The sequence below is a fragment of the Tachypleus tridentatus genome, chromosome 10, assembly GCF_004210375.1.
Source record: "Tachypleus tridentatus isolate NWPU-2018 chromosome 10, ASM421037v1, whole genome shotgun sequence".
Lineage (NCBI taxonomy): Eukaryota > Metazoa > Arthropoda > Merostomata > Xiphosura > Limulidae > Tachypleus > Tachypleus tridentatus.
The window spans coordinates 67,723,126-67,745,237 of NC_134834.1; the positions used below are offsets into that span (position 1 = coordinate 67,723,126).

The 22,112-nt window shown below is 33.9% G+C and overlaps 1 protein-coding gene across 3 annotated transcripts in view; it reads left to right on the top strand.

The window, feature by feature from the left end:
• The first annotated feature begins 7,336 nt into the window (after positions 1 to 7,336).
• LOC143229479 (tolloid-like protein 1) overlaps positions 7,337 to 22,112 on the top strand; it is a 32,092-nt gene continuing 17,316 nt past the window's right edge. The window contains exons 1-3 of one of the 3 annotated variants that reach the window (XM_076461850.1): positions 7,337 to 7,687; positions 11,044 to 11,468; positions 20,261 to 20,504. In XM_076461850.1, coding sequence (XP_076317965.1) covers positions 11,231 to 11,468; positions 20,261 to 20,504 — 482 coding nt within the window. In that variant the 5' untranslated portion in view covers positions 7,337 to 7,687; positions 11,044 to 11,230. Of the gene's footprint in view, positions 7,688 to 8,310; positions 8,528 to 9,334; positions 9,864 to 11,043; positions 11,469 to 20,260; positions 20,505 to 22,112 lie in introns of those variants that run through there. The other 2 variants (XM_076461851.1, XM_076461852.1) reach the window with 2 other exon arrangements.

Here is a 22,112-nt window from a genome sequence, read left to right on the forward strand (position 1 = left end):
TATAAATTTTTTATCTGTAACATTTCCAGGCATTATGTAAATTCATAAGAAAAATCTGGGAAATTATGTTGGAATACTTTGTAATTTTTATCATTAAAACTACGATAGGCTAATGATTATGGTACTTATATTTGCGAAACTGAATTTTATTTTAAGGAAAAGAAATATTGTATTAATATGTTAAAATTTCGATGATTTCTTTTTCAGCATATTTTAACATCTGAAAATTTAGGAAGAATTAAAATAAAAAACACTTGAGCTTATCAAAGTAAGAAAGTTAAAACGTGTGTGTGTCTCTTATAGCAAAGTAACATCGGTCTATCTGCTGAGTCCACAGGGGGAATCGAACCTCTAATTTTAGCTTTGTAAATCCGGAAAATTAATATATATATATATATATATATATACACACGTAACAGCATGGCCAGGTGATTAAGGTACTCGACTCGTAATCTAAGATTCGCGGGTTCGAATTCCTGTCACCCCAAACATGCTCGTCCTTTCAGCTGTGGGGGCGTTATAACGTGACAGTCAATCCCACTATTCGTTGGTAAAAGAGTAACCCAAAAGTTGGCGGTGGGTGATGATGACTAGCTACCTTTCCTATAGTCCTATACTGCTAAATTTGAGATGGCTTGCTCAGATAGTTTTTATGTAGGTTTGCGAAAAATTCAAAACAAGTCAAACTATGCGTAACAGAGTTCAAACTACTTTTCAGTTTAACACGTCCAAACAAATACATAAAATTTGTTTCGAGTAACGAAAACCTTATGCTAGAAGTAATTTAAACTCCATATCAAACAGTTATGATCTATATCGCTTTTACATTTTTTTATGGCATTTCACTAATTTAGGAAAAAGAAATAAAGGACCAAAGTTAATAACGACTTTATTATTCGATAATAACGATGTTTTTGTTTTGAATTAAGCACAAAGCTACACAATGGGCTATCTGTGCTCTGCCACCACGGATATCGGAACCCGGTTTTTAGCGTTGTAAGTCCGCAGACATACCGCTGAGCCACGGTGGAGTGGGGGGGGGCGAGAATAACGAAAATATAATAAATAATTATGGTTTATCGATACTTAATTAATTAACTTAATCTTTCTTTTTACTATTCAATAATAGCAAACATATAATAGATAATTATGGTTTCTTGCCAGGTGGATTAAGGCGTGCGACTCGTATTCCGAGGGTCGTGGGTTCGAATCCCCGTCGTACCAAACATGCTCACCCTTTCAGCCGTGGGGACGTTATAATGTGACGGTCAATCCCACTATTCGTTGGTAAAAGAGTAGCCCAAGAGTTGGCGGTGAGTGGTGATGACTAGCTGCCTTCCCTCTAGTCTTACACTGCTAAATTAGGGACGGCTAGCACAGATAGCTCTCAAGTACCTTTGCGCGAAATTCAAAAATACAAAACAACTACCGCTTATCAGTACATAGCTAGTTAATTTAATATTCTAATCTCGTTCGTTAAGTTAATGATTACCTTTACTGATAGAACAAACCCATAGTGTTTATAAAGATAAATCAATACGTGTCAAACTGAACGAGGTCCAGGCGCAATCCAGCTGTTAGTATTCCGACTATGCATTTGCAGCTTCTTGATTCATGTCCCCTTACCATCCCCCCTAAAAAGAAACAGAAACAAAATATTGGAGAAGAGGAGGACAAGTTGCGGTGTATCAAGCTTGTCGGAATTGCGGCTGCTAAAGGTAGGTGGAAGGTAGATGGATTTAGAGGACAAGGTTCCTCGTGAAAGTTAGACTTACTGGTATACGTCAAGATTCAAGATATGATAAGAATCAAAGAAAACTCACAAGAAATGTCATTTCGAAAAGATAGGTTAATCATCAACTTACGAGGCCTTAAACTTTTTACCTTTAACTCCTTATAATGCAATTTCAACTCTTTATCTCCAACTGCCAATTTGCGTTTTATATTTATCTATCTCTTTATTGTCATTATTCTGGTTTATCACCAGGAAACTTGATAAAGTCGTAAAATTATTGAAATTTATGGGAGAAGCAGACGAAGCAGATGCTGTATATTTTGTATGGAGCTGGACTTTTTGGAGTGGACTCTGTCTTATCATAAAGTCCACTTTATATAACAGAACGAGAAGTGTAATATTTTCAGTTTATGATTGTGATATATTTTATTATTTTATTTTATTTTATTTTCATGTTTTCAAAGTTAAGACACGTAGGGAAATAAAGGAGATAAAGTTCTCGCAATTCAAATTATCAAGCAGTTGCTTTACGTTTTTCGCATTTCTTTTAGAAAGATTCCCATAAAATTCAACAACCTATTACCATAAGAGGCGATGAGACATATGTATCCAGATTAATCGCCTCGGGGAATTATACGGTTCATGTAACAAAGGCATTAGTATTATAATCCACTCTCGTTACCTTAACTTTACTATTTATGGCAGGTTCCCTTCGAGATATCATGTTTCAAAAAAAACTTATAATTCTAAGAAATCTATTACAATACGAAACTTCATTGGAGCTTAACTGTGTGTAAACTTAAAAAAGCTAAGGTAGTTTTGACATTAGGAATTTATCTCTAGGAGCCAGGGAAAATTATCAGTTTTTGTTGTCGGTAGTTAAATCCCCTGTGGGAAAACTAGAAGATTACCAGTTTTTTAGTAAGTAATATGTATTTGGTTTTGTATCCGATCAGGGGTAATGTTATTCAAAATCCTAACTGATTTCCTAAGCGCTACTTCATAAAATATTTTTAAACATTAATCGGGCAGCGCTGGAAGAGATAGGATAGTGGAGGGTTCTGTAATGAAACAACACTGGATATTAATTATGACAAGATACATCTGCTGCAAAACCCTGCTTAATGCGCATGCACCTGATTTAACAATCGGAAAAGAAGCCTTGTTATATTCTTATGCTTTAAGCACTAGAATAAACAGTTTCTTCAAAATCTAATCAGATATTTACATACGTAGGAAATGTATATGTAATATTTTATTAATCATTATTTAGCTATAAGGATCTCGCAAATACCATTATGTATACATGATGTGAGAAGTAGGTAGTTCTACTGGAGAGTGAGAAGTAAAAAATGTATTCCTATAGACATCCGACATGAAGTAGTTAAATTTTGGTAATATATATAAAGTAACTTTAACTGACAATAAATCTTCTTTATAGATTCTCATACATTCTTGTGTTTTTTTGTGATTCATCTATTTAAAAGTTCCTGATGTAAGAATCGTAATGCTTTGACTTGGCTTAATTTGCCCGGACTGTGAACTCTAGAATTAGGTCATGTTCCGTTTCAGCGAAACGTGTTTCTCCCTTCACGACCATCGTTACGTTATAAAAGCCTTTTCATATCCCAATGGCGCGGCGTGGCCAAGCGTGTGAAGGCGTGCGACTCTTAATCTGAGAGTCGCGGATTCGCATCCCCATCGCACCAAACATGCTCGCACTTTCAGCCGTGGGGACGTTTTAATGTGACGTTCAATCACACTATTCGTTGATAAAAGAGTAGCCCAAGAATTGGCGGTGGGTGGTGATGACTAGCTGCCTTTCCTCTAGTCTTACACTGCTAAATTAGAGACGGCTAGCACAAATAGCCCTCGAGTAGCTTTGTGCGAAATTCAAAAACAACAACAAATCCCAATATGTGGTTAGACAAAAAAAAAGAATAGCCCATGACTTGATGGTGAGTGCTGTTGACTAGTTGTCTTATCTCTCTGCCATCTTTCCCTTTACAATCCCCACTTTACCATTCAAAATTAATGCAAAATGATCAATTAAGAAGTTTTAAGTTGTTAAGTTCAGTAGTACTTAATTATGTAAATCGGCAATGATTCCAAATAATTCACGCGTCGAAAAACCACCCTATTGAATTCTGAAGCAAAAACCGACCACTAAAGGTACTGGTTACGATATATTTTGCGCATGTATTTTAGTAATGCACTAAAAAAGTGGCTGACATCTCCGGCATAACAATTCGAAAATTTCTAAAACGGCATCTTTTTCGTTTACTACCTTCGTACCTACCTGATCACGTCAGTGGAGTTTGTTTCTAAACGGCTCAGACTATTGGCTATCACTACAAAATTTCCACAGCTTTTTGAATTATTTGTGGTTATCCGCTTTTGCTATTCTGATAAATATATACAGATTTTTTTATAAATGGTAAACATGTCATGCAACTACTTAAATATCTTTTCAATCAACAGATGGCGCTATATAGAGATGGATAACGCGGCAGTTTTTAAAGATAAAGTATATATTTTACAAAAGTGCAACATAAAAAGTAAACAAACAAGTGTATTAAAAATTATAAATTTTTGAATGAAGTACACATCCTACTACAAAAGTAATTAAACAGGAATTAAAACCACAATCACAAATTTATAAATGTTATTCCCTAATTTGGCAGCTTTGTATGCTCATCCCCAGTCCATAAGAATCAAATGTAATTAATTTGTATTTGTGGTTCTAAATCTTGTAATAATTATAGTTATCAGGAATATGTCAATAATGCTGAAAATTTATAAATATTGTGTCCATTCTAGAAATAAATAGAAAACAAATTGAAATTTTGATGGAAATCAGGGATTCTTGGCTATTTGTAGAATTGCTATAAGGAATATACAAAACAAAATAAATGCTGCAATAAAGAGTACACAAAGTAGTAATCTGGTACTGCATAGTTACCTGATACTAGATAGTAACCTGATACTGGATAGTAACCTGGTACTAAATAGATACAATTTAAAACGATTTTCAATTTCTACTTTTTTTGGCAAATTCAAACTGCTTCATTTGGATCCAAATACCAACCAAATAAAGGATTTTCTTTTATTATGTCCAGCTGCTAGTATAACTTTACTTGTTTGTGTACTTTTCATTGTAACATTTAGTTAGTTTTGGATACTTGTAGCAATTCTACAAATAACTAGAAATCATTACTTTCTGTTAAAATATTTTCTCCTCTTTATGTACAATTAATTGACCATAATTTTCTAATTTTTAAAGTAAATATTACATGATACACACAATAAAAATCATTATAAACTTCTTGGTTTGGCACTATTTTTACTATCTTTCCCTTCATTTTGTAGCCAACTGACTGAACTCTAGAGATAGTTTTTGACTAAATTGAAAATGATATCTAATAGTAAAACATTGTGTTTAACTTCAAACACAAACAAAGCGAGTAAGAAAACCTAGATTTAAATATACAAAAAGTGATCGCACACTCTTTCTTGTTTTAATATTTTGTTGTACCCCTTCTATCCTTGATAATTGTTTGATATCATCGTGACATAGAGAAGACGAGAGACTGAATTTAGATTGGGACGAGTTCATGATGCTACTGTGGATTAAGGCTTATCGCAGTTCCTAGGTGCTTCTTCTTTTGTTCTGTTTTCTTTTTCTCTTGCACTCTGTTGCCCATTACTTCTTAACAATTTCCGATAAAGTTAGGATTTGGGTTGTTGCCTGTCTTGATCCTCACTTTTTGGAGACAGCAATTCATAAAATCAATGAAATATAATCCAGAATGTCTTTTCGGTAAATGAAGAATGAAATTTTCGCTTTATTTTATTTCTACTGTATAGAGTGCGTAAATCTTATCAACATTTTAAGCCCTATGGAATTGGCCATAGAGCAATCATTCTGAAAAGTGCATTGATCAGCTCCACGTAAATGGTCCCAAATTGTTGGCTTTAACTAGGAAGTAAAGAGCTCTAGATACTTGCCAGTATAAATAGTGTCTTTCACAACATTCAGGCATCCTTCAACCTTGCCAAAGATACACCACCATATCACCAACTCCTGCAGATGCTTCACAATTGCCTTGAAATATGTTATGTTAAACTTCTCTACATCAACCTCGCACAAAGTGCTTCCAGATTGATCCGTGCCAGTTGGGCTTTGTTTAACCTGAGAATATCATTTTACTGCTATATTGTTTCAGTCTAATCGGCACGCCTTTTGGCTCAGATAAGCCTCATCTTGCTGGTGAGGAGGGGTTTCGCTTTTGGCTGTCTTGCTGGGACACTGGCTGAACATAGGTGAGATCTCACGGTGCACTTGGTTAAAATGATCTCTGAAGTTTCGTGCTATGTTCTTTAGAGATCAGTGAGCCGATAGCCGACGATTCAGCAGACTTGTGTGCTTCAGAATACGACTGTCAGCTATAATGGAAGTTCTCTTCTTCCCTCTTCCCTTCTGCCACTCTACATAACCTGAACCTCTATACCCCTGAATCTCACAGAAGACTCGTTGAATTTAAGTTTTCTAGCAGTTTGCTTTGCAGAAAAGTCCCTCTTTACTCAAAGAAACAATGACAGCTTTTTATTCATGGGATTAAATCGCAATTCTTGACCATCACACAAAGATTGTAGTGGATAAGTTTCTTAGCTGACCTTCAATAATAACTTCTAATTATAACCAAGAAAACAATTAATAGAATAACCAGATAATTTTATAAAGTTGTTCATGTAATAATTAGACATTTATTTCATCATCAATTAAACGTATTTGCACCTACCTGCACTAGGTCCTCAAACGGATGATGATTCTAACGAAAAGTGAAAAAGAATTGGATGAAGTAACAATGTTTTCATTATTATAAGTTCGAATTGAGCCTGTAGAGGAATTGTGTCCATGTTTTGACATAAAAAAGTTAAACAAATTTAAAATATATTATAATATATAGGAAATTTTCCTTTTTACTGTGATTTTTCCCTACTGTACTCAAAACTGTTTTAAAGAACTCATTAAAGTAAAAAGTTACACTGAAGTTAAAACTCTACTTTTATTTAGAAACATCAATTATTATCAAAAATTCCACTGTCATCAAATGTTTTCAGTTCACTTTTGTTTTTCAGGAATTAAGTTTCTTTTACGAGAAAGAGAGAGAAAAGCGCATAATTATAATTACATTTCAGATCTAAATATTTTGATGAAATATCACTTTAAGTAATAAAAATATACTTCGATTACGTTCTACACCGACTTAAAACTGATTGTAATGGAAGGTGTGATAGTAAATTAATATTTTTATACAAAACAACTAATATCAAAGTAATTTCCACATGTTTTACAAAGAGTAAATTTACATGCTTATGTCATTAATTTTAAGTTGTAACATTACATCAGTTTCTAGTTATTTGGCTTTTGGTGTTTAGATATATACAATGATATGAGAAGGTACACCTCTCAAAATCTTTACTTCAATTAACCTCACTTTAAACTCGTCCAATTTTTCACCTTCAGTAGAAGTAGAGCCTCAGGCCATGACCTACTGCGCGTATGAATCTCGCGCGAAACCAGCCTAAAGGCCTGCGCACTGAGAGCATGCTCATAAGAGGCTAACCCTCGGCGCCGCACTCACTGCGGCTAGATGCACAGCTGATGGGTGAGTCGATGGTCACTGGACCCATTTCATCACATAGTGTTTTTACTTCTGCTGTTAGAAACATATACAATCAAAAGAATCTGCCATTTGAAGTAAGAATACCACAATATTTTTGTAGTTCATAAGTAGTTGTGTGGGAACTTTATAAAGATACGTTTCAGTTCTGCTCAATTATAACTGCGACTGAAGATTGTGAGAACCGGCGGATTGACGATTGGTGCCGTTCGGCGGTTGGGAAGCTCGGAGAACTATAGATTATATAGCACATAACTTGATTCAGGTGATGTACTGATATAAGTGATTTTAAAATAAAGCATTTGTATGTTAAGATAGAACTTTTTAAACTAACTTCTAATAAACTTAAAACTCTATCTTTCTTTTACTTTGTAGGAAAATTTAACGTTTTAAAAATCTGTATTTTTTTTAACATTTAAAGCGTCTTTTTGAAGTTGTTTTTCTCCTATTTTTAAATCAGTGAATTCTATTATAAAATATTTAGTTCGGATTGAATCTTTTTCTTTGACGAGATGTTGCATTTTGGAGGTTTTAACGTTAATGTCGAGGGTGAATTAAAACATTTGGTTTCGTAGTTTGAGTTTATTGTCTTCCAAACATCGTAAAACATAACAATAATCGATAATTCGAACAGTTACGGGGTGCTGGTGGATCTTCAATCACTTCTAACAGTAAATGCTCGTTCAAATTAAACTTTTAATCTGTAGTACAGAGCACGGATAAACTTGTACTTGTTTCTAGTTAAGTCTACTTGCAGAGTAGATTGCTACGTGACGCTTGTTCACCAGTCGTAAGTGTTGGATAACGAATGGTGTTACGTTGTTTACGTTAAGAGTGTTTTCTTAAACTGACATAAAAGCAGATTAGATAAGTAATTAAACGTTAGAACGTGGAATACTGGATAGAAATAACGCGTTGCTCTATAGTTGTCTCGGCTCGTGAAGCATGCTTTTGTATGCTTTTTAATACCTCCATCTTGCGAAACTGTTACACGAGAGCGGATTTATCTATCTTTTGAACAGTTTTAAGAATACCGAAACCTCTGCGGACAGTTTTAGAATGTATAAGAAAGGAGGAATAGAAATTCTGATAACTGAAAAGTCAGGTTTGTTTAATAGATAGTCTATAACGAGACCTTGATATTAAAATCGTCGGACTTTTAAGATATTTTTAAATTGATGTCTGCTGGTCAATGTGTAAATCCACACTATTGGAAAAACAATTACGGACTAAATTTGTTGCCCTCTTGCTACAAATATTGAAGTGCGAGTTATATTTTGTTACTATTTCTGACGTATAATTTGTTAAATTAAATGTACTTACATTAACTGTTTCCTCCATAATTGAGATTTTACGATGGTGGAATTATTCAAAAACAGAATTATTTAAGAACAATTGTCGCTAATCTGGTATTAAATTTAGTGGGTTTGAGAACAGTATAGCAATTGCATAAGCTTCTAAAGTTAACTTCACATCTGTATATGTGGTTCACTTCGATTTTCACAATGAAACTTGCTAATAGTTCTTGCGAAATTGTTCGCTGTACACGTACTATCTTACAAACTACTCCTGGTGAAGTTGCTGACGAGATATAGGCACGCTCGCAGTCAGAACAAGACTACTATATAATACGGTATACCTTGTTTCATCAGTGATTCATCGTAGCGGAAATAACTAAGTCGACAAATGTTTGTATCTGATTTAATTAGTATTGAGAATGTTTAAAACAACAGACTTCTTTAATTAGTCGTTGTTGTTTGTTTTAGTTTAAGCAATTTATTCACCTTTCTGTAGCTTCTTTCTGTCTTCAGACGTGTTTTTCTGGCTTCTTCAGTCCTCTATGCGTGCGCACGTTGAAAATTTGAGAACTATCAAAGAGCGAAGAGAACTCAGTAAAAACAATGTCAACATGCCATGCTACTAACAGTCTACTCGAAGCAACAATATGAAGCTGGAAATTTTGAACAAGTTTTGCTACAAAGTTTCGAATAAATATCTAAATTGTAACATCATTACGTGTTTGTGACCAATGCTAGAGATCAATAATACGTTAATGTGATGGGAGTGAAGGCTAGCGAATCGGATGCCTTTCTTTTTCTGATTGAAAGTAACCCTTTGACGCTTTCAGTTCTGCTCTCTGCCTTAACATGTTTAATTCTTCGCGGAGCTCAAGTCGTGGGACGAAGTGTTAAGTGTGATCTATTGAATACAATATTTATAGATTATATGAACCGAATGATGCAACTTTCGGCCGTAACAATTTATCAACGCAATATTGACTGGGAGTGCCATCTACTTACTCTAGAGCATTTAGTGTTGAGTGATGAAGTTAATACTTAACTCTTCTAACTATTAGTTTTAACTTCATTATACTTAGTCATTCTTTCCGAAAACTTGATCACCGTAAACCAAACAAATAACGAGAAATACATTTCCATTAGGTATGGAAAAATATTCTTTCCACACTATGCTGTAATGTGAAGAAAGTTGCTGATTAAAACTATATAAATCTTTAATGTTAATTTCAAATGCTTAAAATAAACTTCGAAAGTTGTATCACATTTGTGATTTTCCTAAGCTACTTAAGCTTCCTCTAATCCATAGAAAGAATTGAATTATTTGACTTAAAAAAAAAAAACTAACATCACTTGATGTTTAACTTTGCAAGGAATTTACCCGTAAAAATTAACTTGAAGGCTCTTATTTTATTTGATAAATTTTTATCAACTTTGAATGTTTAAATCGAAGTGTGTGAAAGATATGGTTTTTAAGCATATTATTACTATAAATACCAGAACTCAAACTATTGATGAATAATAATTTGGTCAGTAGGTGCTGCCAGTTAATTTTTTGCTTTTAACTTGTTAAAATGTTTTGCATGAAGGTTGATTTAAGTTTTATTTTAATAAAACATTTAAATATCAGTGGCCTTTGACTAAATACTGTAACATACTGGATGCAAAGAACTTGCGTGAGATAAAACAATGTGCTTGTTTTCTTGTAATTTTAAAGTATGTTTCAAAGCTGTTCTATTAACTCCTATTTATGGTGTTTAACAAAATACTTTGGTCATCTCAGTTAGATCCCTATTAATTTCATCTCTACCATGTTTTTCATTGACGTAGTCCTAGCAAATTGATAGATAAAACTAATCACCATCTTAAAATACTTGCATAATCAGATAACAAAACTTTAATTCTAAATACCTTAGTATTTAAATATTTCTCCAGTGTGAATGTCTCGTACACTCAGCGCTGTGGAGAGCTGATGGCTAGTTCCCATATCTTAGAAGAAAGACTTTCTTTTATGATCAGTATTGTTTGGTTTGTTCAGTATCTAGTTCTCTAAATTTATATTCCACTCCTTCATAAGTAGTCTTGAATTATAAACTGAATGTATTTAAATTGATCTAAGCTTTTTAAGCTAGCCGAAACTCGTCCTGTATTGGAACTACAGTCAAAAATGCTGGCAGCAAAGTTAACAAAATTTTAAGAATGTAAGGAAGTACATTTAAGTTAGTCATTACCAATACTAAACTTTTGTTCTATGTAGGTTGCTCGCTCTAATCTAAAGTTAATTGATTCTTTTGAATCAAGACTAAACTTTTTTTTTCCTTTTTAGCCTCTTGCTACACGCTGTAATTCTGGATACACTATTACTGTATTGTAAAGACAAGATCTGCCGGAGACGAGCGTACTGATCGGTGTTAATTGAAGGCTAGTATATTGGTCGGTTAATTGTAAACTGATCTTATCGAAAGGGCAGTGAACTGGTCAGTTCAGCAGGAGAACAGTGTTGAAAGGCAAAGATGGTGGAAGCAGAGGAAACGTCTCGAGGTTCTACTAGAAAGTTTTCCTGTATAACATTAACTGTTGTGAGACCTTTTGCGTGTAGGCAGAAGACGGCAATGTTTTTGCTTGTTGCAGTATCATTTTTACTATTAGAAAAAGGTACACAGGCGCACACATACACCATTGAAGAACTACTGAATACAACGTTTCCTCATAAAGTATCAAATGATATCTACCTCGACCCTTGTAAATCTGGTAAGCACCAAGTAAACTGAACCTTTTAAAATTTTACTTGTTCTCTTAAAAGGGTTTGAACTTAACTGTATCAAACTAATTGAGAATTTCTTCAATACACTTGTTTGCTTGAGAGAGAGAGAGAGAGAGAGAGAGAGAGAGATAAGGCTAAAAGCGATGACTTAGTTTTTATCGTATAAGATTTCGTTTATCCTTTTGATATTTTGTAATTTTATTTAATCGTATTGAACAAAACAATTGAATTATCTTGTATCGTTCAATTTAACTTGTGTAACTGAAAAGTTAGTTGTATTTAAGTTCTGTTAATGTCTTTAATTTAAATTCGCAGTTCGTTAGTTGATACGGCGACAGTAGTGGTTCGGTATTTCCAAAATTAGTTTGCTGTAAACTGGGTAATATGTCGTAAAGTATTTCATTTTTATACTTAATGTGACATCGTAACTTTACACTAACATAATTTAAAGATATATAAAGATGAGTAACTTATTGAAGTTAAGATTATTGTTCAACGTCACCTAAACGAAGTTTATTTACATAACTTATATAATTTAGACAATTAAAATTTTGTTTAAATGACAATTAACGTTCCTTTATTCTTAAGTTGCTAATGAGGTGGAGTGACAAGTACTCGGTAATCTTTTAAAGTGCATTCTTAAGTATTTATGGGTCCATGACTTTGTAGGTTATAGTAATGTCTAAACTTGAACAACAACAAGTCAATACAACTGCTTACTGCTGTTTATTTTTCTTTCACGGACTAAGCTTTTTACCCAGGCTCCTTAGTGAAAAAAACTTATTCAGTATTATTATATAAAATATTGGTTCTATAAGAATAGGTTTATAAACAAGTGGTTTGCAAGCTTTTTGTAACAAGATCCCCGAGAAATCAAGGGCTTATATTCAGGTGAACATTACGATTTTTAAAAAGGGTCTATAGAGAAGTTTAACGTTGATTTAATTTGTATTGTAAGTTTTTAGGTTTTAGTGTAATTCGGTAAATAATTCCAATCGGTTCAATCGTTAGAGCTACACAGATTATATTAAGTTTTATTAAACGTCAGCTTCTTTAATTTTAACAGTAAAGAACAACTGTCGTATTTCTCAACGAGCAAATTCTCCTTTGTTCACTCACAACCAAACTTGGGGATTTTGTTTTGGCAGTACTAAACAAACTGTAATTATCTTAAATATGGAAACTGTCATCATTAAACTCCATAAACCGGTACGCGATACTTGCCAAGTATTTTAAAACTAAGCATAGTGATGTATTCATATCGTATTTACTCACATGTTTACATTAAATTCCTTTCGAAAGAATCGCCACTTTAATCTTTTTAAGGACTTTCTTGTAAACATAGATTCCCTAAAACTAACGATGTAACTTCATTAAACTCAATTCTCTATAAATGTTACTTTTTTTTTTACTATCCTATGGTATAGGTGCTTTAAGTCAATACATTACATTAATATTTAAATTATGTGTACTCGTAAGCTATGTATTGGAGTATCGAGTTCTAGACATCGTATCTAGATTTTAAATTAAGGGTGAACTGTCTTTTAATACCATTTACTATTAGAACCCTTAGTTTTTCTAGTCATCGAATGTGGTCTATCAAGAACTAGAGCAGATTAAAACTGCTCATCTTTTATTAAATGAATGGGTAGCTTAAGATCCGACCACGTGATCTCTCGGTGAACTAGTAACGTAAACTGCCTTTTATCCACGTTTTGATAAAATGTATAAATTCATAAGCATTAAGACAAACTTAAATTAATACTGTAACTGAGTGGCAGTGTTTTGTTTTCAATCTAGCGCAAGGAAACATTTTCTCGTTCTCGCAAAAACAGATCAACTGTGGGTGGGAGTATTTAATTTGGGTAAAGCGTGTTTGGAGCTGACTTTATACAAGGTCTGACTTTTTTATAAATAACAATGATGCCCATTTGTGGTTTTTGGGCTTTTCCAGCGATTGATAACCTATATCGATGAATATATTGGTAAGTGGAAGTGATTTTTTTTAAGCATAATGACAGATCGATGTCTTCACTGACGTGAAAGAACTGACGGAAAACCGTCAACTATCTTCGGGCCACATTATTTCACTGTAGAAATGGTAGCTGAGCTCTGTTCTATGAAGTGTGTGAACAGAAATGTTTACTTGGTAATACAACTCAACTATATACAATACTACACTGGTTTCTGCTAGGATTTTCTATGTATTTTTTATTGGCATAGTTATTTAACACTAACAATGATAATTAACTAGACATTTTTAATGGGCAATATATAAGCTAATCTGTAGTTCGAAGGTGTGATTCAAAACTGTCCCCACGTATTACGTAATACTCCGGAAACAAGTTCTTGTTGGGGAGAGGGGAGTTTCGTAACATACGGTTGTGGTGGTGGCAGTTTGGTATTAAACTGTAGTAAATGGCAATAAGGTGTAAACCTTAAAACAAGGGTGAAGCAAAACTGGTGTTAGGGTATATGTTTGCTCCTAGAAATGTCCGAGTAAACAATTCAACCGTTCATAACTCATTTTGAAGTACATAGTAGCTTAAGGTTTAAATTATTTTGGCATCACCTAACGTAACGATATGAGAGGTGGGTTGTTTATTTCAACCTACAACTAGTGATCTTTCACTTACATTAGACTAAATGTGCAAGACTAATTGACTCTCCTCAAACTCAATTACTTGTATATTGTCTAACGAAGTATTTAAGCGCAAAAAATTGTAACAAGTATTAAGCATCCACAAGCGTCCGAAAGTGTTCTAAATTCATGGAGGCTAGCATCCATCAGGTGTAGCTATACTTCCGTTCATAACGTTGGAACTTCGGATAAAACTAAATTATACGTTAGTTTTATTTCGACTTAGTGCTAAGAAGAGAGCTCTTGTCAGAAGAAAAGCAATCGGAGTACTGAAAAGACTTATTACACTTCGCACATCTTACTGTTGTGTTCTTTAGCCGGGTAATACAAGGTAAATGTAATATTCTTTTTATCCAATCACGAACGTGCAAATTATAGAATTATCTTTGAATACTTTGTTTCATAAGTTAGGAACGAAAGTCTTATCTGGGCGTTCTTTTTGTAAAGATTATGTAATACTTAACATATATAAGGTGAATATTTCCTGTTAAAGTAGTGGGCTCATTGCTACCCGGTGGGATAAAGTATGCTTAGCATTAGTACGAGTTCTTCATCTTCCCACAGTACCGAAGTGGCTCGTTGGTATGTCAGGCTTAACTCTTAAACAGATACTTTGGGTGGGCATAGCAAATAGCCAATCATGAAGTTTTGTAAATAAGAGGGAGGCGTGATAGCTGTAATTCAAACTATTATCACGTCACAAGTGAAATGCTAGAATTTAGTGATTGTTTAGCTATTTGTGATTAATTTGTCTATAAATGAGTTCATTGGCTACCTGAGTTCGAGCATAGGTTTCCTCTTCCTGGTGCTCGTATTCCCCATCCAGAATTGGTTTGATTAGTTAAATGACGAATATAAAACGTAATTTAACTTGACAATGTACAACTTGTTTGATACTGCTAGAATAGCAGTTTTTATAAGAGGGTGACCTACATAAGTTCTATAAACGTCATAATGTTGACTGCCCTCTTCAGGATATCGTTGATAGGTTGTATATTAATAAAAAAAACAACGAAAGTTCCAAATATCTTTGGAAACCTGACTGTTGAAAGGCTTTTTCACTCACTCGTACATAGATAAAGCAACTAACAAAAACATTTTTGTCTCTGACCGTCTGTTTACTGTTAACTTTGATTGCTCCATCAGGGTCACTTTAAGCATGAACCTCGTTTAACAGTTTATCGGCTGATACAAGGGTAACAACAATTTTTCACTTAAAACACGCATCGTGAAGTCCGCAACATAAACGATATACGTTCCATTTGATAAGGTTTAACCCAAAAAACACTTTAAAGAAATCTTTACCTGCAGCTACATTCTCGCATCAATCTGTCGCCATCTTATCTCGAATCTCTGCAGAGGTCGCTTACTGTAGGGCTCGTCACACCTGAGTTATTTGGCAAACGCCTCGTGTTTACTGACATGGGAAGAACGATTCCTGTAGTTGGATATTTCTTTTTAAAGGAAAATTGCTTCAGAATTTGTCTAGCAGTCTTTTTTGCTTTAAAAACGTTTTTTCAACGCACGCACGCAGATTGAGACACAGCTCTTTAAATTAATGTTTACGAATAAACTAGCTACTTGATAGGTTACTTTAGAAAAATTTTATAATGGCTCGCAGTTTGATCCTGCATCCGACGTAAAGTATTAATTGGTTCTTATCTGAACTTTCGAAATATTAATGTGAGTGTTCAGCGTGCAATTGTTGCTTAAGGATATAGAACTGAACCTATTTCAGAAAATTGATATTTTTATTAACCTTAAATGCATGTTATGACAAATAGCCTAATTTCGGTCACTTAATATTTTAATTCCAATGGCAATTAACGTCTTTTGCTAATAGCAACTGTTCCAATGATCAGTTGCTCATAACCTTCTAATTAGTTTTAAACTTGTTTGCATTTTCGATATTCAAACTTTCAAAATTTAAGTTGGATTTTTGTATTTATAAACCGCACTTTTGTTTTTTCACCCTTCACTTGGTAAATATTTAAGAGGGAAAAATTGTGATACTACCCTAACTTCAGGAACTGATAATACCAGGTTATTGAAAGTTCATAACATAATTCATGGTGAAACAAGTATCCAGTCATTTGACATCGCAAATCTTATCACCAGGTAATACACTTTCCATTCTTGGTCTGTACCTTAGAGCTACGTACGAATGAAAATAAACAGGAAAGCTCGTTCAGTTCGATGCTTCACTTGGGAGAAATATAATCGCAGATGCCTTATGGTTCCAAACTTGTAAGATTCCCTAGGTGCTATTCTTTCAGCATACAAGAGAAAGAGTAAATTTTATTACGTTTTGTATAACATCAGTTCCATCAAGCTGAAGGCTCATTACCTCCCAAGACTGTGCACGTGACCCCAAGTGGTCGTCTGTCTGGGGCGCGGCCAAGAATCGATCGCATCAGTCCAACATGCATTTGGTTAGGGTGATTCATTGGAATTTCTTTGCTACATCGGGAGGAAAGATCTGTTTGCTTTGTTTCTTTCGTTTAGAAAATGAAGGTTGTCTGGAAGTAAAGTGGGGCTTATCTTTATAAGAAACGTCTGTTTATAAACTCTTACTTGCACTTTATTTAAAAATCTGTCTCCAAGAAACCGTTTGAGATCTTGTGAAAACATTTTGCATAGCTTTATTGTACTGAAGCCATTGTACTATATATTAGTACAAAGCACTGTTCAGAGCACGTGTATTTTTGAACTAAATTTGTTATTTTGTAATATAAATATCAAATTAGTACTAGGCTTTCGATTCTCTTTAAAGGGTGGAGTCTTCTATTCAGTTAACACATACGGAATACTTTAATAGTGGGAGATTGATCTTCATAAGGATCGTAAATATCTTACTTTTCCTTCCCTAGAAGTATATCTAACATGGTTTCAGAAAAGATTCTGATCAATGCGATTACAACGGCTGAAAACAGCTTAAGCAAAACTTTCTAATTAGTTCTATATCTTAACTTTCTTCGTACATATTGAACTTAGTTTCTTAATCATTCAAGAGCTATGAACTATCAACCTTGGTGTATGATGCTAAATTCATAGTTTTTAATGCTATAATCACCTTGAGTAGAATCTTGATGATAATCGACATGTTTGTCATAACTTTTGTATCTTAAGTTAGGAATTCCCAATAACAACGAAGCTGATAATGTGTTTAAATTCTAATTTCGCAGCATAAACACTAACTACGTACAAATTAAAACTGACATACGTGTGCAGCCAATGTTAACTAAACTTGAACATGGAGCTTAATGTTAGAAATAAGATAAGATGCATCAGTGCATAGCAATATCGTATAGTTGGCTTTCTACAGGACTATATAACGATGTGAAAGGACTAGTATGAAACTTTATTTAAAGGAATTTTTGTAAGCTGGGTTTAGTCACCGAAAACTTGTAAGTAAATCTTAAAGTAATTGGTTCTTGACTATAACAAGGCTAAGGAATTCCTATTAGAAAGAAATTATGAGCCACAGCTGCGTAGAAACATGAGACTAAATGCATTTTTTGATACTACAAATTATAATTCAACAAATTTGTGCGTAATTATCCAAGATTGCTATAACAGCAATCATTACTTTTGCTTTCGGTTGTCAACGTTGCTTTTCTTAACGCGAGTGCGAGCTAGCTACGTTGTCACTGTTCTAGAATTACTTCCATATCCAAGAAGCGGAAACTTGTTTGTGAACACCCACTTTTTAAAAACAAGAATCGACTTAAGTTTAAACAGCTTACTGGTGAATACATCTGATAAGGCTACCTGTTGTAGCCAGTATTTGTCACGTACAAGTCGGAAAGAGGGGTCGTAAGAACATAGTATTAGATGTATTTTGTAATTGGGCATACTTTCGGAACGAGTAGTCTGAAAGGTCGAAACAGTCTGGATTAGACGGACTGCACAAGTCTTGCTGCCCGAGACAGCATCCACCCCCTACTCCATTTGTCTAGACAAAATCTAATCGGATTTTGTTGTCTTGACTACAGGGATTTCTACTCGTTACTAATGACCGTAGCAATTACAGTAGCTGGTGGTCAGCATACTGGTACCAGCGACCAGATTAATACATATACGTTGTTGTCCAGGGAATGGAAATACCCTTGTCTTTCTTGGTATGCGCCCTACTAATCTGATCGTTACTTGAACCGACATCGGATGTTCGTATAATAAATTAGATTTTTCCTCTCCATATCTGATAACTAGGTTGTTGAGATTCTGAAGTTGTGTATCAACTAATCGGATTTTAGATGTGCTAATCCGCGATGAAAGAGAACATGAAAAATATCTGGAATTGGATGAAAGAACATCTAACGTATCTGAAACCGGATTTAAATTTTAAATTCAAACAGTTTTATTCAGGCTTTGTCTAAGTTTATCGGCCGTTCTTAATTTTCCAGACTTTATAAAAAAAAAATGACTTAACGAGCGTAAGGCTTAAATTAAATTGAATACTTTTTTAGGTCTGAAACTGTTCATTTACATCTACAATCGTAATAAAAACGAACAAACTAGGTAACAAATGAATTCTTTACTATTCAGCAACAGTCGCGATTCGCGAGTTGTATCTTATTAATCTTGCCAGTTTGAATGTATACAGAACGTTAACTAGAGATTTTATTCATTGGTTGTACGTTTGTACAAAGCGTTAACACAATTCCATATTTCACCACTGCAACAAGCGTTAACTTGTTAATCTTGTGTATTTTTCAACCCACTAAAATGTGAACACGCACAATGATGCATTTAGACGTTACCTTAAGGGCAAATAGTTTTTCACTTAGCCTATTTCTCGTGAGGGAGGGGGGTATAATCAAAGGTGTAGCTATAAGTGTTCAGGATAAAATTCCACTTTGTGAAACGTTTTGAATATCTAACTACTGTTAGTCCTTAATTTTCACTTTTTCTAAGTGTAGTGAATAATCGATTTCATTATAAATTTTAATCCTGTATATACTTAAATTGCATATTTAGTGTTGCTCTTCTGTGGTTGTGATACTGTAGCCAGTTCGCCTGACCTTTATGTATTTTTTTTCTGTTAAATCTTGCGTGTCAAGTTTTACTACTAGTCTTTAGTTAATTAGTTCAATATTTGACAACAAAGTTTAGCTTTGCTTTCGCTTTCTTCTGATTTGCTTCAAAATTGTGAATGTCAAATATTGCGCTGTTTTTAATATCGAAGTGAAACTTGGGGCCATTTTAACTTTTTTGCGGATCATTCAGTCAAACTGGAGACTTGAACAACGTCAGGAAATGCATATATAATAGCTATTATTTAAAATAACTGGCTATCACTAATTGGTTTTGACTACTTTCTTGTAATACTTCCTATATGGCGGTATCTACCTGTGCAGCCAGTCGTATGTTGTATACATTCTTAAATTAACACTACGATGGTTTCACAATTGTTTATACTCAAACTACATTGGTTTTACGACGTTCGAGAGAAAAATCTAAATTGTTTTCATGAGGGTGCAAATACTTTTCGAGTTTCTCACTTGCATCATAGTGTAATCTTTGCAAACTAACAAACGACAAACTTAGGTTCTGGCATTTTCGAGTGCAATTCGAATGTATAACAACCTGTATGCAAAATGTTATTTAAAATTGAGCCAACACCTACATGCATGTTAAATATGAAAAATTGACCAGACTCTTCTAATCGCTAAACATTGTGTATTGCAATGGTAAGAAAATCTAAACTTTAATACAAAGTGATGTTTCGAACCTAAATCCTTTTGAGTGTCGTGTAGTTCTGTAGGAAACATTATCAAATTAGTTTTCATAAGTTTTATTAGTTATAGTTAATGGATTTTTCCTGTGCGGTTTGAGAGGGTGTAAGACTGCCACCCATGAAAAACTAAATGGATGGGATTAAACGGCACTTCCGATCCGTTGAATATTTAAGCTTTTTTGGAGGTTTTCAATTCTAATTGAAATTTAAATCCCACTTGAATATTTTAAAATCAACTTGTTTGCTATAAGTAGTGCTTATTATGTAACAATTTAATTAACCATCCGTATTTTTAGCTTCACTTTCTTTGCTGTACACAACTTTTTATGAAAATCATTTTTTGTTAAATTATTTAACTACTATACTTTTAGGTCCTAATTTTCTTTTGTTTTTATCAGACGAGTTTGTGGCCGATATCGCACTAGGTAGGTTTGAAAACGAAGTTTATGACCAGGAACTTTTACAGCAGCAAAAAGAAGAAAATGGTAAAGATCCCCATAAAGAAGGGGGAGCTGATGTCGCTTTACATGACTTGGAGACTTCGCCGTCCACGGATCTTCTGTCTGTCCAAGAACCCTGTCGAACCCTGCGAAGACATAGTATTTCTCGTGGTCGTCGTCAACGGAATGACAATCTCCGAAGGTTCTAAAATTCAATTTGACTAGTCTTGATTTCATTAATTTGTTAATACAGTAATGTGAACATCTGGATTGCGCCAAAAGGACGAAACTAAGAACTCGTCAAATCGTCCAGACTGGTTTAATTTTTATTATGTATTAAACTGACATTCATTTGTTTCGTATGAATTTTCTCAAATATCTTATACCTACAAAGGTGTAATGTGCAATACTAATCTTTCACAATTATTGTGTGAAGGTGCAGTTGCTATCGTTAACCTAATTCACTTTTTTCACTGACGATGAAATTCGTGCTTCCTCTCAGATATCTTGATAATGCTGACCCAGTCTAGTTGATTTGCTACGTATCCGTACATTCCATTCAGTACTTATTATTAAGGCAACTGTCGTAGCGAATGGAACGTCGGGTGGAGCAGGAAATTTATACTTCCTGAAGGTACACGAAGGCTGTCGGTAGTGATAAAGCTCTATTGATTAGTTCCATCCCCTAACTTACCACAGAGCTGATTAGACGGGTACATTTACTATTAGTCTAAAAGCTTTATCTATTTCTTCCTTAATGGATATCAACGCCAGGAAGAGTATTGGCTGACTGGCTTTTTTTTTTTTAAGACTAATAAAATCGAACTTTCTTAACACTAACTTTTAATGTTTTCTGTTAGGTCTATAACAAACTGCTGGAGAAACTCAAATTCCTTTTATTCTTGCTTTTATTAACTTGTTATTTGGAACATAAATTCGCTAGTTTATTAACATCCCAATACAATGTATAAATACAAACTAAACTCGCACCAAGATTTAAGCTTTTGATTTTACGTAACTAGTTATAAAGTTTTTCCTTTAAAGCAATGAAAGTGTATGTCCTGTTCAATATTAGTTTGACTTGGTACAAACAATTATACATGGATCGTATGTCTAGTTTTATATTTCGATGTCACGTGCTAATTTTCGGTTACATAAGAGTCGTATGTAATTAAAACTCGCTCTTACGTAACTTCTGAAACTTCGTACATAATTAACTTAATTTTTAATTCAACAGCTTTTTACGAGCATTCGTTCATCTAATTTCTTTGCGTTTGTTTAAAAATTGGTAAATATTACTTCATCATATTACTTCATCAAAATGAATTTTTAAGCACATTAAGTCTTCAGCGTTTGTCGCTAATCCTTGCTTACTTCGAACTTTAAGTGTTTAACATAATTCTCGAAGAACAGTTTTGTAATATTCAACATTACTATAAATATTGTCATGAAACCTTTCGAGGAGGCTGGCTATATTTGCTCTAACTAAAACAGTGCTAAGCCACGCACCAAACTTGTATATACTCGATAGGGAATTGAACGTCGTAAGGCCACGAAATATTGAAGCCTTATTCATCTTTTATGAAGCCAGATCGGGTAAATGTGTGCTGTTTAGTTAGTTTTTCTGTTTTTCAATGCTAAACCGATTGTAATAATCCTCCCCTTTCACGTTTTCAGTTTCAACAGCTTATTGATCTTGATTTCAGAAAGATTTACTTTAGTTTTAGGGCCTACTGTAGTTTTTTATAAATATCAAGTATCTCTCTGAACCAAAGCTGCTAGGCTTAATGCATAATGTATAGAAATCCAT